This window comes from Rhizoctonia solani, chromosome 16, assembly GCF_016906535.1.
Source record: "Rhizoctonia solani chromosome 16, complete sequence".
Classification (NCBI taxonomy): domain Eukaryota; kingdom Fungi; phylum Basidiomycota; class Agaricomycetes; order Cantharellales; family Ceratobasidiaceae; genus Rhizoctonia; species Rhizoctonia solani.
Genome location: NC_057385.1, coordinates 2,725,601 through 2,742,291, shown reverse-complemented (window position 1 = coordinate 2,742,291; position 16,691 = coordinate 2,725,601). Strand labels below are relative to the sequence as shown.

Here is a 16,691-nt window from a genome sequence, read left to right as displayed (position 1 = left end):
GTCAACATAGAGTTAGATTGAACTTATCAAACTGCAAGCCTACTTTATCCTAGTGATAGACATGAAGTCAGGTATTTCGTGCGTTTGGAATGGGAACAAATTCATTGGTAAAAGTTGTGATCGTGCAGTTACACCATATCAAAATAGACCCTGTTAGAGAAATTAATCTCCGATCGACCACTCGTGTGATGTCACTCTATTTCTGTAGATCACCACCACCCAGCTTGTCATCGTTGATACTCATGCCTAAACGAGCTTCATCTTCCGTTCTATCTTCCAAGGCGACAAAAAGGTCCAAAACTGGTGACCAAAAGACTATACATTCATTTTTTTCATCGTCTTCGCGATCGGCCGTGGCCAAGCAAGAGAACCGCGAGCTCGACCTCAAAACAGTGATCATAGATTTGTGCTTGGAGGATGAATGCGAGGGTAAACAAGAGTTCTCTGCATCAGCCCTCGCCAAAGAGGTGCAAGAGGACGTTCTGTCAGCTGTTCCAAAATCAACATACCTTGCTGAAGGTCTTGCGCCACAAGAGACCGAGTCCAACCAGATCAAATATATAGATCCAAACGCCAGTCCCTTGCTCTTTACACCTGATCTTTCGTCTGATCCTCTAGAGTTCCCCCTTTCACCTTGTCCGTGGGATGCTAGATTCCCCGCGCCCTATGCGTTTCTCTCGTACGCTCTTGTTACTCTGTCATCTACTCGCTCCCGGATTTCCATAACAAACACCTTGGTAAACACACTACGTTTACTCATTCGGTATGACGCACGTCAATCTCTTTTGCCTGCTTTGTACCTGCTCAGCAACTCGGTCGCACCAAGCTACGAGGGTGTGGAGCTAAAGATTGGGCCGAGCACCCTGAACAAGGCTATACAGAGCGTGAGCGGAATCTCTTCAGGGACGTTGAAGACCATGTCCAACAAGCTAGGCAAGTTTTCAGACATAGTGGTGCACTTTTCTCTCTCTCTAATTAGACTTGAAATAGGGGACCCAGGAGACGTCGCGTTCGAGGCCAAATCTTCTGTACGCACTCTCCACCCAGCCCCGCCACTCCAGCTCGCATCAGTTCATGCCAACCTGCTCAAGATAAGCGCTCTAAAGGGACAGACTTCGGCGAAACAAAAACAGTCAATTGTCGAAAAGTTGTTAGTGGCTGCGAGAGGGGAGGAAGTACGGTATTTGGTGCGGATGTTGAGTTTGAACTTGAGTCGGGGCGGTCAAGGCGACTATTCTGACCGCGCTGGGAAGGGCGTTGGCTTTGACGCCTCCGAGCGGAGAGGAACTGAACGTCCTTGGCGAGTCGAGGGTGAAGGAAAGGGAAAGCCAAGCTCAAGGAAAGAGACCACGAGCTCTGGCAGAAAATGATAGATGCGGAGACGCTGGTAAAACAAGTTTACGTTCGGCATCCTCATTTTGGGCATATTGTCAATGCAGCGCTCGATTCAGGACTCGAGCATCTATCAGACAACGTTCAGCTCACTGTTGGTAAGGATAGGGATTCGTGCGTCAATACTAAGCTTATGGGTTAGGCTGATGGCAGGAATACCACTGCATCCTACTCTCGGCTCCCCGACCCGCTCTCTGGATGAAATATATGATCGGCTCGGGGATTTGGCTTTTACAGCCGAGTTCAAATACGACGGCCAACGAGTACAGGTTCACGCATCTCGGAACGCCGAAAAAGTATCCATTCGCTTGTTCAGTCGTCACCTCGAAGATATGACTCAAAAGGTAATGTAGTTTGACTTTTTTTGTTCCATGTCTTGCTGGGAACCGACCTTTGATGTAGTATCCGGATATCGTGCAAATGACGCAAACACTCATTTCCCAATCAGAGGGGAAACTTGACTCGTTCATCCTCGATGCCGAAGTTGTAGCGGTAGATCCACACACAGGCACGATCAGAACGTTCCAAGAACTATCCAATCGGCCACGAAAAGGTGTTAGTTTAAAGGACGTCAAAGCTACCGTGTGCGTGTATGCGTTTGATTTGATGTACCTGAACGGAGAGGTGCGCGTATTCTAGACCATTCAACCAGCACTCGATCCATACTGAATTGGCGGGGGGCGCAGGTACTACTGGACAAGGCATTTAGAGAGCGTCGATGGTTGTTGCGAGAGCGATTTCCTCCGCTCGTTCCTGAAGATCCGTTTTGTTCTCGTCTTGCGCATGCGGAGAGCGTGGAGAGCGAAGATGGTCACGAAGCGGTCGAAGAGTTTTGGGAAAGGGCCGTGGCGAGTCAGTGTGAAGGTCTGATGATCAAGGTAAGTAAGGAAGCGCTATTAAAAATATACTCGAATTGAACCCCCCCCCCCTCCAAGTTGTTGGATAGTGGTGAAGTTTTCGAGACTACAGAGAAAACGGCGGTCCTAGCAAGAGGAGAAAGAAACCGCTTCCCGCGACCTACGAGCCTGGTAAGCAGGGCAAACTTGATTCGGACCATTATTCATAGGGAACTCTGCCTCAGATAAACGCACGTCGGCCTGGTTGAAGCTCAAGAAAGATTATGTTGAAGGCATTGGGGATTCGCTGGATCTGGTACCAATCGGAGGCTGGCACGGTATTGGACGAAAGGCGGGGTGGTGGTCGCCTATCCTGCTCGGCCTTTGGGACGCCAACGCTGGTGAATTTATAGGTGTATGCAATGCATGAGCGGATTCTCCGATGCATTCTACAAGGTAGGCTCGAAGCTACACGTACAGAGCCGGATACTGACCATCCGGGATAGGCTTTAAACGAAAGGTATTCTGAAGAGGCGGGGACATGTTCCAAGACCCCGTACGCAGGGGTCAATACGAATGGTGAGGGTTGTATTTGCGTAAAGGTTCGTTGCGTGACAAAGTACAAGGGCTTGTCCCTCCTGTATGGTTCAAGCCAAGTGAGGTATGGGAGATCAAGGGTGCCGAGTAAGTAAAGTGTGCCATGGGTCTGTATGACACATATCAAGTAATCTGTAGCATCACCCTGTCACCGATATCTCAGGCTCCAAGGGGTTCGTAGCCGGGGACCGAGGCCTCAGTTTACGTTTTCCGCGATTCATTCGAGTACGCGAAGACAAGCCCTGAATGACGCAAGTACCCCCGAGTTCCTGGCGGGATTGTGGAGAAAGCAAGGAGGGAAGGGAGGCGGGCAGACGAAGGAGATTTGGTTGATGCGAGCTCGGAGGAAGAACTGGCAGAGGAAGACGAATTAGAATAATGTATTTTATGGTGTAATTATGTGTAAGCCAGGTGCAGTAATTTTGATAAGGGTCCTCCGACTAGGATAAAACCGGAGTGCCACACCCTGTTTCTCTGCACTAGTGCTCGGTGAAAGATGTCCCGAATTCCTCAGTTGTCGACCTCGCACATCCAGTCTCCTAGCCGCGCGAGCCCCTATTCGGACAGACCGACATCGCCACACCATTCAGTTGGTGGAATGGCGAGCAATTTGTCCGCTGCCAACATGTCTGATAGCCGCAAAAAGCAGAACAAACGCGATGAGGTCGGTCTACTGCTCGTATCTGTTGTTCGATTAGACTGTCATTGACTGGGGATCTAGGCGATCAGGAAGAAGATCGAGGGAGAGCTCTCTCGCAAGCGCACCATATCCACCAATGTACCGCGCTCACGCAAGACGGGCAAATCGACGGCTGCCAAGGGCACTGTCGCAGCGCTCAGACCCAGTCCTGCACTGACCGTGCCTGAGAACATGACCGTATCCGACGCCAGCCAGCTCTGTGCTGCCAAACGCACAGACTGTGTTCTCGTTGTCGACGACGAAGAGGGCCTTAGCGGCATCTTTACCGCCAAAGATCTTGCCTTTCGAGTGAGTTCTCTAAACTTTAAAATTTCCCCAAATGGTGCTGACCTCACTCCCTCGTTCGTTGACCAGGTCAGCGCCGAGGGGCTCGATCCACGTACGACACCGGTCAGTCAATCATGACCAGGGGTCCGATGGTCACCCGCGATACTACCAGTGCAACCGAGGCTCTTCAACTCATGGTCCAGCGTGGATTCCGTCACTTGGTGTGTTGACTACTTTCGATCTTTTATTTTGCGACTTTGCACTCAAGTATAAATAGCCAGTATGCAATGACGAGGGAAATGTCGTCGGTCTGCTCGATATCACCAAAGTTTTCCATGAAGCTCTTGAGAAGCTCGAACGTGGGTCCTCGGCCTCGGCCAAGCTCCATGCTGCTCTTGAAGGCGTCCAATCCGAGCTCGGCAACGGTTTGAACCCACAGGCGATGGCTATGATGTCCTATGTTGCCTCGCTGCGCGAAAAGACAACTCTTCCTGACCTTACCACCGTCATGGACTCGCGCACCCAGCCTGCGACGGTTAGCCCTCGTAGCACTGTTCGCGACGCGCCAAACTCATGAAGGAGAACCGAACGACAGCCGTGTGTATAATGGAGCCTCTCAAGGCGGTCCCCCCAAGATTGCCGGAATTTTTACAAGCAAGGACGTTGTATTGCGTGTTATTGCCGCAGGGCTCGATCCGAATCGGTGTAGTGTCGTCCGAGTCATGACCCCACACCCAGATGTGGCCGAGCCTTCCATGACTGTTCACGACGCACTCAAGAAGATGTATGGTGAGTGGCGGTCTAACTGGCTATTGTGCCATTTTATCAATATTATCTTTTCCCAGTCGGAAGGTATTTGAACTTGCCGGTCGTTGAAGGGATGGCAGCTCGTTGCCATTGTAGATGTGCTCAAACTCACGTATGCAACTCTGGAACAGGTCCGTATGCGACTTTCCCCGTTCTCTAAGGTATTCATCTATCTTTAGATAAACTCGCTCAGTGGTGGTGATCAGACAGAGGAATCGGCCCCATGTGGGGTCGCTTCTTTGACTCGTTCCAGCAAGGTGACGACAACGAATCTGCGGTCTCGGGATCCAATATGCCCCACGATACTTCATCCAGCTATATTGACCCTGGTCGACTGGGTGTCAACGGCGGACGTTCGCCTCACTCGGAAGTCCATCCTAATGACTCGGCCTCGGTTATCGAAGAACTCCACCACCAGCATAGTTCCATCCTCGAGGCCATGCCGGCCTACGAACCCATAGACGATGGCACCTACGTGTTCAAGTTCCGTACTCCGAGCGGACGCACACACCGATTCCAAGCGCGCCAGGACAACTTTGAAAACCTCAGGGACATCATCGCCGGCAAACTCGAGTCGGACCCGTTCTTTGAAATCCCGGAAGGTGCTCCCGAATCCGCGCCCCATCCCGAGCCGCACGACTTTACCATGTCGTACACCGACTCGGACGGGGACACGGTCGAGCTTACCTCTGATTCGGACGTGGCGGACGCGGTCCGGCATGCTAGACAGGCCAAGGAAGACCGTGTGATTGTGTACATCCACGGAGGCAAGGCCTGGGACCTGGCGGGCCAGCAGGACGCGGAGAAGAAGGCCAAGGAAGCAGCCAAGGCCGCGCAGGAAGAGACGCGCTTGCTCGAAAAGGGGGGCGCGACCCCGGTTCACGAGCTTTCTACTCCGATCAGCTCTCATGCGCATGCGCACCCGCATAATTTCCCCCACGAAGAGGAGAAGCTGTTTGGTGTTGTGCCCAGGGACATGGTTCTCCCCGCCAGTGTTGGATTTTTGGGCGTGGTCATTATTGTGGTGTTTGCCATGTCGAGGTCCTCGAACAGGTATTGAATTATAGTTAGATAGAAGTAGGTAGAAGTGTTTCTTGTGTGCATCTTAATCTTCGTTTTTTTCCCTCCCTTTTCATAAATAATTGTGTTGTACATGCCCGACTTGACGTCTGCACATAACAATTGAATACTGGCTGTATGCTTTTTATTACCAAAGTTGTAAATAATTTTGCAGATGATAATATTTCAATAAGTTCTATATCCAAGGCCGCCTGGCGAAATGGTATCGCGTCTGACTACGACTCGTATCTATCAGGAGATTGCAGGTTCGAGCCCTGCGGTGGTCATTTTTATTTATTTATTTTGTTGCCGCGGTTTTGTATATTAAGATATTGGGTGCCACCCAATCCTTCCATTTACACTGTTGGGCAGGCGCTTTATTGGACAGATCTGGTCAAGTTGTTATGTCACATTAATTGCCACCGAAAATAAACATTCTCAATGCAAGAGTACCAGGGCACTGGTAGCCATCGAGCCATCAAACTAGTGTCACTGTGCCGAGTGGTGCTACAACTATTCAGGTTTCGTACCCTAACAAGTACCTTGCCTTGACTGGAATATACAGTCAGTAGCTAGGACTGCCTCCAAACATTCACACGAACCATATTTTGCTCATTTCAATCAGACGCTTCAGGCCAACAACAGCGATTCCATGCCCGCGACCAAGTTGAAGCGAGAATCCACCCGACGTGACATATCCAAGAATTGGAAGATGGCTGAAAGGTGATGCGGCCAGCTATAGATTATGTGAGGGGCATCCTTTTGTTTGAAAAGGTTGACTACGTACCTCCTTGGACTCGATGCCAGTCTTCCAGGAAGCGGCAACGTCGTCACTTTCACAACCGTACAATATGGCCCGGTCTTGAGGGTTCCCACGACCATGCATGTCTACGAACAGCGACCATAGCGGTGCCAAACAATTCGGTCACCATTTCAATGCTGATTGCAGATAGGCCTCGCTTGGTCCTCTGGGTGTTAATTTCGGTAGCGAAGGTTGGGATGACTGATTCTTCAGGGCTGCCGCCAAGTTTTGAACCAATTTGTTCATATCCGAGTATAAAAAGAGCCAAGGTTTCCTGGTAATGGTGGGGAAGAACCGGGTCCGTGGTCTGCTGGTATTAGATCTGCCATGGCGGTATCAGTAGTTGGGGAATGCTCCCCCACTAAACCATCCCAATCCGAAACCCAAGGAGATGCCGTTCCCAAAGCCTCATAGTTTACGCGCTTCCCCTTTGGGTTCGTTCCCATTGCACGTTCCGTTTGAGCTTGTTTTGTAGCCATGTCGTATACGCTGAGCATCCAACATAATCATCTGGAAGTGAAGGGATTTGGTTTCCAAGCGTTGGTGTGCCTTGCGCAAACCCCACAACGCGAGTTCCAGTATGAGTAAGGCTCGATAAGAAAGGCATAGACCACGAAGGAGGTAGTATGATTGTCCAGCCGTGCAATGGTTGCGAGCTGACATGATTTGTCGTAGAATTGGTTTGACCACAAGAAATCGTATGCTGGATAGCAAAAGTGGGATCTTGTCATCGTTGTTCGTTGGTCGAAGCTGAGTGCCCGGCACTAGATTCTGTGCTGATGTTATTGTGCTGAATATTTGTATGCAATCGATGCCTACCTCTGAACGTCTCCGATCCAGCTGTCCTTTCTTATATGTAGGAGTGCGAAGTTCATCGCGAACGGATTGTTCCCAGATTTCTGACCGAGCAAGCCTCGAATCAGGAGGGACAAGAGTAGTCACCGCTGACGGATGTGTCTCATCCACTTTAGAGTTTGCGGTGGATAACTGAAATTATGCTGAGGCAAGTGTCCCAGACATGTTAGCTATAGCTTACCTTAAACGCGGGTCATGTACAGTAACCCAGCAATGATCCCAGGCGAAAAGTTTCCTGGTGACCGGGCGTTTGCGAGCTTGCCAGAACTAACCATATTGTGTTGTTCAAGGGGGGGTCTCAGATGCAAGGAAATTACCATACCTGTTTGACTTCAGGCCAGAGCTTGCAAGCTTCAGGGCGCCGTGTATGACTTGACTTGTACGCGGTCCCACAAGTTCAAACGCATTGATATCACCTGAGAGATCGACAATTTCGGGTCGGTCATTTTCGGGTATTTGACTTGACGCAATTTTTAAGCATGAAAGCACGTTCTGCACCACGGCTGGGTGCATGCGAATCCATAGAACTCTGGTTACTGATTCGGCCTTCTTCAAAGCGGTATCTTCTGATCTCCAGAACGCCGTAGCTGGCCCGATCAGACCACTAGGCCATGACCCAACCTCATAAAAATGAGTTTGGCATGTGCGGACGCCTGACGTATACTGCGGAAGTAGGTAAGACCACAGAGCGGACCTTTTGATAACACTAACCGTGCTGCCCATGGCCCAACACGCTAGGTCACACATTGTTTTAGTATAGAAACTATACTATCTAGTTTACCTGCAATTTCCAATGTCGCCATATAAGAAACGTCATTTAATGTGATCCGTGACTGCAGCGCGATGAGAAGGACGATGTGATTTTGCGGTAGGTCGTTCAGCCTTTAAATAGGGTTTGAGACGTCAGCACTCGGATTAAAATGACTGACCAATCGGTAACCCCAGATATCTTGCATGCATTCGCTTTGCATGCCATAAATGGGTTTCGAGCCATGTTTTTTCACCTATACATCAAGATATGAGGGATTATTTATGCTGTCGTTCAACGACTTACGTTGACGTTTTGCGAAGCTTTCCGCCCGTCCCGAATTACTTGCAAGCGGCGCTTTCGTTTGAGCAATTTAAGGAACTTTTTACGTTTGACTGGATCTATCTAAGTTAAAGTACCCAGTCAATATTCGGGTAAACCTGAAATTCAGATAGCAAACGTACCTCCAATTTCGCTTTCTCTCTAACCTGACCGGAACTCTTCGTACATCGTGGCTGGCCGCTCGGCGGCGGAGATGTCGAGGAAGCGTTTGCCAAACTCTATGCGATGCCGCTGCTCTAATATATAAAATGAGAATATTCATAAGAGCCAAATCAAAGCTACGTACGTTGCAGTCTTTATAGCAGATTGCATTGCACCAATTTCAAAACTCCTTGCCTTGAGAGTGAACTCTTGAGCACACGGACTTTGGTTCCCAACCAAAATAAAGGTTCTCTCTCACCTGAGCAAATCGCTCAATGTCAAGAGCAGCCGGAAGTCCATCAATGCCTGGTTAAAGTTACAAAGGTGACACACAGACTTTATGCAAGTTTGCTACTAACTGTTACTTGGAAGTGACGGAGGGGCTGCTACTTGTATATTCCGTGCTGCGTCGGCCTTTTGCTTTCGTGCAAGTGCACTTGGCGTGGGGTGACTACCAGAGGCCTTGGGCGCCATGTGAGTATTGGCGAGTAAAGTTGAGGGGTGAGTGAGAGGGTCCACAGATCACGTGAGATATTCCACACAACTGCAAGGGTTCACAGCTCCTGCAACACATAGCAGATCCAAAACTTGCAACCAGACAGAGGCCGTGGACGACTGATTCATAAGGAGGCACTGGAAGTACATAAATGATAATTTGGAGCACCCAAATTGGTATAGCTGCTTTATTTGATAGTGACTTCGTTTGCATGCACCGAGTAACTCCAATCAAGTTGCCGGACCAAATACGCATGCGAAGGGCACCCAAACCAAGCAGTCTGGGGGATAAATTATTTTACCTAAAGGAACTGGTAGATTCATTCTGGCATGACAAACAGATATTAGGTGTGCAAATGCCCCCCCCCCTGACTACTCAATTCCTAGCAGCCTACTAAATAAAAACGGACAAAGTTGAAAGCGAGGCTGGAGCCGTATTGAAGTTTGGATTACTAGAACTTATTCTATGTTTCATTGCATAGATCTAGAAGCTTGAGCGGCCTGTGGGGACCCGTTCAATTGGCTCACGTCCCCAAGCACAGGTACACGAACTGAGTATATGCGATTATCCTGAGAATATCTGAGGTTCACAAGGACCCATGGATCAACCCAACAGTCTTTTTTATTGCGAAAACTCTCGGAAATTTTTGGAGCACAGCGAGAGTTAGATCATACGAGGACTGGTTTGTTGAAAAGCTGAATGTACCGTGGCTTCCCGAGCAAATGGGCAGTAGTCGTACCGCCCCAATATTATGCTCGTTTTATAATTTACTGCCTACATCCAGGTTTTGATCCAAAATAATGGTGAATTATAGATGGGAATACAAGAAGTAAGAGCCGGACAATGTGCGCATATGAAGCCAGGACAACAAGACATAATTTACTTCCGAGTCGACCGTTTCCTTTCCCGACCTATCGTGCTCTCTGGTAACGTATTATCGGCAACTTTGGTTATCTTACTCCGGGTTGTTCGCGTATATGAAGTCGCCGCCTGTGTTCCACCACGCTGCTCAATAAAAATGAATGGCACCGGCTAGCATGTGAGCCACTCACCGAACCCTTGCGTGCGGATTTTCCTCCGACTTGCACCACTGTCCGACGGACCCGCTTGGCCCCTTTATCTTCAGGCTCATCTTCAACGGATGTTAAATCCGACGAGTCACCATCTTCCACAGGTGAATCATTCGCTTGTTTGGCACTTCTAGCAGCAGCCTTTCGTTTGCCAACCTTGGTCGGAGCGGCCTTTGAGGTACCAGGCTGTTTATCTCCTTCGTCGGTGTCTTGTCCAGCATGAGGCTTTCAATTTGTGAGAATAACCTGTACTAATCTATGAAGCCACGTACCTTTTTAGTTCTATCCCGACCTCCTTCCGGCATCTTCTGTAGTTGCTCAACTAGTGCTGAAGTCCGTCCACCAACAGTTAACCACTTGAGCTTGGCCTTTTCGCCGTTGGGCTACAATCCGTATTGTTTTCAGTAAATCAAAAACTTAAGTTGAGGGGATAAGAAGCTCACCAGTATCATTTCAGTCTTGTTCTTTTCTCCCTTCCCCTAAAAAGGATACACTGGTTAGATGATGCGTATCAATAGAGCCGTTGAGTCCTGCATACCCATCGATATTTGAACAGCCAATCTTTCGGAAATTGGGAGGAATCCGCATTTACGGCAACAGCAATTTCACAAACTGACTTGGTTTGAGTATACATTTCTTGAAGCTGTGCTTCTGATAACGTGCTCGCTCGTTGCTCCGGATGAATTCGTGACTGAAACAGTATCTCATCTGAAGGGATATAGCTATCAATTCTATAGTACGACCAAAGAAGAATAGGACATACCAGCGACCCAGTTCCCGACCCCAGCACTGAAACTTTGGTCTAACAATAGTGCCTTGACAGGACAGGTTCGTTTCACAACCAAAGCCTTGAACTCGTCAAGTTCTGGCATAGATAGAATCGGGTCAAACCCTAGCTCGGAAATAGGATGCTCCTTGAGCGGATCGTGCGCGAGTCGAATACGAGCTAGCCGACGGGCGTCAATAAAAGCAAGTTGGGTAGAAGGCTGGGTATCAGTGGCTGAAAAATGCATAATAAACTGACAAAGGGGGTAGGGGTCAAATATGATTCAAGTAAAGTAAAATATGTAAACGTACCTTGAGGAACCGAGGTGGGGGCCATACGTCTGCTGACAAGTCCTTGTTTCTACGACGATACCAGGTAGGTTCTTCACCCTTTACCTACCCAGAATGGTCAGCTATTCTTGGCATAGTGCCATGATCCTTTACTGTACCTGTACCATGCCCGTCATCCCGAGATGCAGTACAGGCATTCTGCCCGGCCCTTCCAACACAATATAAAAGACTTGCCATACCGACCTACATCCAAGACCTTTCGTCCTGTGATTTCTTTCGCCTGCCGCCGCCACAACCCATCAGCTTCAACTTTCGTTGCCCTAAAATGGGGAGTTGAAAAAGAGAAAAGGACTTGCAAACTCATCATGTGTGATTCCACCAGTATACACAATTGTATCTTCAAGCGTTTCAACCTTGTCGATCGTCCGGCCCACCGCAACATGACGCGTCAACTTGGCTGCACGTTCAACCTCTATAATGTCCGCAAATTAGCTCGATTCTCCCGATCCGATTATGAGACGAATACGCACCAGGTAACTCGGGCATTTTAAGTGGCAGAAGGCAGAAACTGTTGTGCGCTCGAAGGTGGTAGTCAAAGGTGAAAACCAGCCCCGCCACACGGCTCTCCAAAATCCGAGTATCGGGCTCATACTTCGATCGACATTCGCATCTCACCGACGATCGGCGGATGACATAAAGTAGATCGGGCACAACACATCTCTCAAACTTTGGTGTCTACCGCATATATCGATTATTACAAAACCTCCCATATAAAATCAAAAGCAGGCCATATCAATGGAGAAAAAATGATAGTTCAAAGAGACAAAGGAACGATTGGCCCAAGCCAGGCCAGGAAGGCAGAAGTATCAACAACGAAAAAGAGAGAGAAAGAAAGAAAAAGAAAAAGAAAGACGACCAGAATCGAAAAGTAACAATTACGTATCTGGTCAATACATTGTATACATGTCGCTCAGTTAGCTCGAGGGGTGCTAGGCGTTCCTTGCCCATTCCACGGGGCGTACGGAGCAGCTCCGACAGCAGGCACGGTGTATGACCACCAGTACCTGGCAAATATGTCGACGGGCTAGCTGGTGTCCCCGGAGTAGATCGCACATGGGGCGGAATGGCACTTCTGAGAGGAACAGTAGGTTTTACAGGTGTAGCAGCGTAGGTACTAGTAGGAGAAGGCGAATATGGTGCACCGGTCCCAGGCGTACCCGGATATTGAGGTTGCACACCTCCAACCGCAGGATTGTACCCTGTATTGTATCCTCCAGGAGCTGCGCTTGCTGGTGCAGGGGTGTATCCTTGGCCTGGAGACCAGACGCCTTGTGCGGCAGGCTTGATCATATTCGTGATCACCCGAGGAGTGTTTGTTGTTCCAGGTGTGGGAGCAGGGTAGGTCACGGCTGCCTGAGCGGGATACGTTACTGCTGGAGTTGGATAGGTCGCAGCCTGACCCGGCGTGGGATAAGCGGTCTGGCCTGTAGACGGGTAAGCTGTGGGTTGAACAGGATTTGGATACGCGCCAGGTTGTGGTTGAGCAGGATATGCAGGGTTTTGCCCTGGCGTCGGAGCAGGGTACGCAGCCGCTCCAGGTTGAGCAGGTGTATATCCAGCCTGAGGATAAGCTCCAGGTTGTGCAGTTGGGTAGTTATACGGGTAAGGATACTGAGCCTGCCCGGCCGGGGGTTGAGCCTGTGCTGTCGCCATGGATATTGCCCTTGTTGAGCTGCCGGGTATTGAGCAGAATATTGACCTTGCTGTGGTTGCTGTTGTTGTTGTTGCTGCTGTTGTTGATACCCAGCATACTGTCCTTGGGGATACGCGCCCTGGGGCTGAACTTGTGCCTGTGGGTACTGTCCAACTGGAGTTTGGGGGTACCCTGGTTGTTGGCTGTAATACGAGGACCCTGCTGCCGCAGGGGTAGAGTACGTAGGTCGAGCAGGAGCTGCAGCAAGCGGAGGCACAGCTTGGCGAGGCGTCCCAACATTTGGCGGGGCAGGAACAGGGGGAGGGACATTCGCCATCTTGATCGTTGTGTTATCGCTCAATGACATCTCGCGTCGTGGGTCGAGGGTGCCACGATAGCCAGGCGAGGGCTCAGATGGGAGAGTACGGTGCAATGCACGAAGCACCGATGAAGATGGAATGAGCGAGGTCGGCTCTGAGGAGATAGAAGATAGGATTGTGCGTGGCCGAAGCGAAGTCAAGAGTCCCAACGTTTTCTCAATGCACCGGGCTGGGTGTGTTGGTCAGTAGTTGGCACATACATGTTCCAAACTAAGTCTACTCACCTAATTCCAGTTCCTCTCCTTCACCTACATCCAGCACCTTGAGATCAGGCTTTCGGAGATCCCATCGTTGGAAGCGCTCATTTTGTAGGTCAATAAGTCGGGTCATCGCACGCGCATTTGACTGTAACAGCCCCCGTATTGAATCTTCAAGTGCGAGCTCTTGGAAGGCAGTATCAAGAACACTGCACAACTCCGAATCAAGGGTGGGGTCGAGCACTGATGCAATTTTGGGTACCGAGGTAGGTGTCAAAGAGGATGTGGATTGTGGTTCCAGGCTGGGATCGATTGCCGGGATGGGCACGAGGTCTGGATGAATGGATTCCACTTTAGCCTGCTGGTTTGCGGCACCGTCTGTCATTTCTGCATCCGATCAGTCAAGAGGGGAGGCGGAAGGGGAGGTGGGGGACCGAAGGCCTTTGAGGCCTTCATTCGTCGTGCCACCAAAGTATCTACCTCGGACCGAGTCACGGTAGCGCCAGAGCTATCATAAGTAGGAGCAAAGCTACAGCGAGAACCGTACGAGAGTTCGGTTATGCCCGAAACAGTTTGGCCTTGCGAACTGTACCATAGTGACTGAATAGAGGTGGGCTTGCGAGTATATGTGTCGAGCTTGGGCACGGCGGATACAGGAATAGGAGCAGCCGGGATGATTGCAGTGAGGGATGCTTGACCTGAAAGAACAATAAGAACCTAAAGAGGATGCCACATCGTTTAACTTGCCTGTTGCAAGAGTGGCCGCCTTTTCAGGAGTAAGAGAATCGGAGCTGACACTAGTGTAGTAGTCGGCTCCATAGATAGTCTGCTGCAAGGCATATCGGATGGGTTTTGTGTCGTCCTCGGACTTGGATTTATGTTCTGGCAGGGCGTGTGAGCGTGGGTACGGATATCAATTAATATACATACCTGAGGACAACTGGAATATGGATGCACGGTCTTTAGAGGCGGCTGTTTTTGGGAAATTTCTTCAAGAAGTCCAAGCGCTAGATCACAGAAGCTGCGCTGGGCCGTTTGTTCGAGAGAAAGCCGTGCCCGGGGATGGGCTTGTGTGGGTGCGAGGGCGGTTACGGCTGTCTACAGAAAAGTCAGATATGAAGGATACAAGCGTTTGAGACATACTTTAAGTGAGCGAATCGAGTGTGTAGAGTTCTTGAGCATCGCACGCAATGAAATTTCAGCCGGAGGGACGTGGCGCGCAAGCAGGCTCTGGGTGTCGAACCTGGGGACCGTGAGCCATGGACAGATAGCGCAGTGGTTAAGTTATGCTCACATTTCGAGGACAGTGAGTAGTTTGTGTGCATCGTCTGCAGAGGGGGGCTGGTCGCATCCGTCAACAAACGCGCCGGGGGTGGGGGAGCGGGGCAAGGGGGCTGGAGGCGTGGAAGCAGCGCCGCCGTCGCCAGAAGGTGTGTTGTCGTCGTCATTTGGGGCGTGCTCGTCTTCGTTTGGTGGTTCGAGGTCGTCGGCCTCGTCCTTGACGGCAGGGGAGGGGGCCAACTCAGTGAGGGGACTTGCAGAGTCGGTCTCGTCTCGTTTAGGAGCAGGCTTCGGGCTGTGCTCGTCGTCGCCGGTGCGCTTGCGTTTGAGAGCGCGTGCACGAGTGGCAGTGCCGTTGGTGGCGGGTGGTGCCGGCGTAGACGTTGTCCCAGACGCGCCAGACGAACGAAGTGCTCGCGCCATGATCAGATCTCAGACCAAACAATCAGCAAATACCAGATCCAACCACGGTGAATCCCAAAGAGTAAATAAAACCAATAGGCAACTCTAATCGACACCGCAAGACAAGAGCACACAAAACAAGTTCAGTTCAACTTGTGCGGAGCTCCGGCTGGTGGCGGAGATATGTTGGGCTCTGTTTGCTCAGCGGTAAAATTTGCGAAAATACTTTGCCCGGTTGTCGACTCTTAAGCTTCCTCCCTCGTCGGTCTGTGTTGAAGTCCCATAATGCGACTGTACATCGTTCACGTTTGGTCACGCATTCTTGAGAGACGCGGTTGATCCCTTCATCGGTCAGCACCGTCAGCAAGCGCCGTTGTCCTCTGCTTCACCACAGTGGCACAAACAAGGACATACATAATGTTTCTCCTGCTAAACACCAGTCCAACTTCTGGAGACTCGAGCTCATGGATGAGGTAACATGTAAAGAAGGTCTTCTTAGGTATCCACGTTACAACCGTAGAGCTGTTATCCAGCTCGGAGTAATTGACTGACCCGGAGTATTACCTCAACCAAGAGCTCTCAATACGTATATATCGAGGTTTTTGACCCAAAATGAAGAGGAATCGACGAAACTACTAGGTCCCGTCGTGTAAACTCTCATCCCTGAGTGAGCCGATGCCAATTCGCTGCCTTTACGGCAGTCGACTTACACAGCCACAGATCGCCACCCCATAAACCACTCTAGCCACTCCATTCATTTTGCTCAATTTAAACTGGTCCTTCTGCGCACTCGGTTTATAACCAATATGAGCGACATAAAAGTTTTCTTGAGAATAGTTTTTGACTTATACTAGGGTCCAACGTGCTACTCGAGTATGTGTAAGTTATAAAAAATGATTCGGAAGACTCCCACTACTCCCCTAGGCCACCTAGCACCACAATATGATACATAAACAATATTTAATATGGGTGCTATTAGTAAAAGCATATAACCGGTCATTAGTTGCTCAACATCATTCCCGAGCCACATTCGTACTTAATCCATATTTTGAGCAAGTCAAAATTGTGCTTCAAATTATAGTTTCAGAATCTTAGTAACCTTCGCTCCTCAAGGCATGATTTTTAATGAGCTCGAGGTATAAAAAGTTCTATATGATGACCACACGAAAATAAAAGAAAAAATGATGAAAGGAGTGTTATCGATCATGCAGCCCCACCGACCGTGGCCTACGTGTATGCGCGACTACCCAGTACCCTATACATGGCCGAAGCTTGAAACAGATGCACTGGACCTGATGCAGGTATACATACACCGATTCTCACATTATGATGGAACCAAGGTGGTACGTAGTCGTGCTCGGCTCATCACAGCAGTCAAAGCGTCCTCACCAAGGCTGGGAATCCATCACACTAGGGTTAGGGCACCGAAACTCGCATTTCAATAGCAGCCGCAGAGAATTCTGATTGCACAAACTGACATATATGTATATGTATGGGATGTTTTAGGGATCGCTCGGGGATAACGGGGGTGTCCATGGGGTGCGCGGGAGTGCTACCTTTATATATAAAA

The 16,691-nt window shown here is 49.8% G+C and overlaps 4 protein-coding genes and 1 non-coding gene across 5 annotated transcripts; 3 read left to right on the top strand and 2 right to left on the bottom strand.

Annotated features, from left to right (window-relative positions):
• Nucleotides 1-188: 188 nt before the first annotated feature.
• RhiXN_02149 (ATP-dependent DNA ligase) lies at nucleotides 189-3,204 on the top strand (the record flags this gene model as incomplete). The annotated part of the gene is made up of 7 exons (XM_043321968.1): nucleotides 189-1,311; nucleotides 1,374-1,490; nucleotides 1,546-1,736; nucleotides 1,795-2,016; nucleotides 2,079-2,270; nucleotides 2,328-2,420; nucleotides 3,082-3,204. The coding sequence occupies 7 exons, from the start codon at nucleotides 189-191 to the stop codon at nucleotides 3,202-3,204; spliced, it is 2,061 nt and encodes a 686-aa protein (XP_043187791.1).
• Nucleotides 3,205-3,321: 117 nt separating this feature from the next.
• Nucleotides 3,322-5,659, top strand: RhiXN_02148 (CBS and PB1 domain protein; the record flags this gene model as incomplete). The annotated part of the gene is made up of 7 exons (XM_043321967.1): nucleotides 3,322-3,489; nucleotides 3,547-3,813; nucleotides 3,885-4,013; nucleotides 4,070-4,327; nucleotides 4,428-4,581; nucleotides 4,638-4,730; nucleotides 4,806-5,659. The coding sequence occupies 7 exons, from the start codon at nucleotides 3,322-3,324 to the stop codon at nucleotides 5,657-5,659; spliced, it is 1,923 nt and encodes a 640-aa protein (XP_043187790.1).
• A 205-nt stretch (nucleotides 5,660-5,864) lies between these two features.
• On the top strand, nucleotides 5,865-5,945 carry RhiXN_12471. The gene has a single exon. It is a non-coding gene; the product is annotated as a tRNA-Arg (tRNA).
• A 151-nt stretch (nucleotides 5,946-6,096) lies between these two features.
• Nucleotides 6,097-6,544, bottom strand: RhiXN_02147 (ribonuclease P protein subunit p29; the record flags this gene model as incomplete). The annotated part of the gene is made up of 4 exons (XM_043321966.1): nucleotides 6,097-6,141; nucleotides 6,201-6,210; nucleotides 6,261-6,394; nucleotides 6,446-6,544. 4 exons carry the CDS (start codon nucleotides 6,542-6,544, stop codon nucleotides 6,097-6,099), a joined length of 288 nt encoding a protein of 95 aa, XP_043187789.1.
• Nucleotides 6,545-6,868: 324 nt separating this feature from the next.
• On the bottom strand, nucleotides 6,869-15,142 carry RhiXN_02146 (formamidopyrimidine-DNA glycosylase; the record flags this gene model as incomplete). The annotated part of the gene is made up of 26 exons (XM_043321965.1): nucleotides 6,869-7,231; nucleotides 7,280-7,447; nucleotides 7,504-7,582; nucleotides 7,638-7,978; nucleotides 8,245-8,319; nucleotides 8,370-8,468; nucleotides 8,528-8,623; nucleotides 8,806-8,852; nucleotides 8,906-9,008; nucleotides 10,095-10,337; nucleotides 10,385-10,495; nucleotides 10,556-10,591; nucleotides 10,651-10,820; nucleotides 10,876-11,131; nucleotides 11,190-11,273; nucleotides 11,416-11,488; nucleotides 11,556-11,640; nucleotides 11,699-11,819; nucleotides 12,132-12,871; nucleotides 12,928-13,410; nucleotides 13,466-13,825; nucleotides 13,873-14,155; nucleotides 14,235-14,306; nucleotides 14,369-14,536; nucleotides 14,582-14,681; nucleotides 14,733-15,142. The coding sequence occupies 26 exons, from the start codon at nucleotides 15,140-15,142 to the stop codon at nucleotides 6,869-6,871; spliced, it is 5,166 nt and encodes a 1,721-aa protein (XP_043187788.1).
• Nucleotides 15,143-16,691: the final 1,549 nt, after the last annotated feature.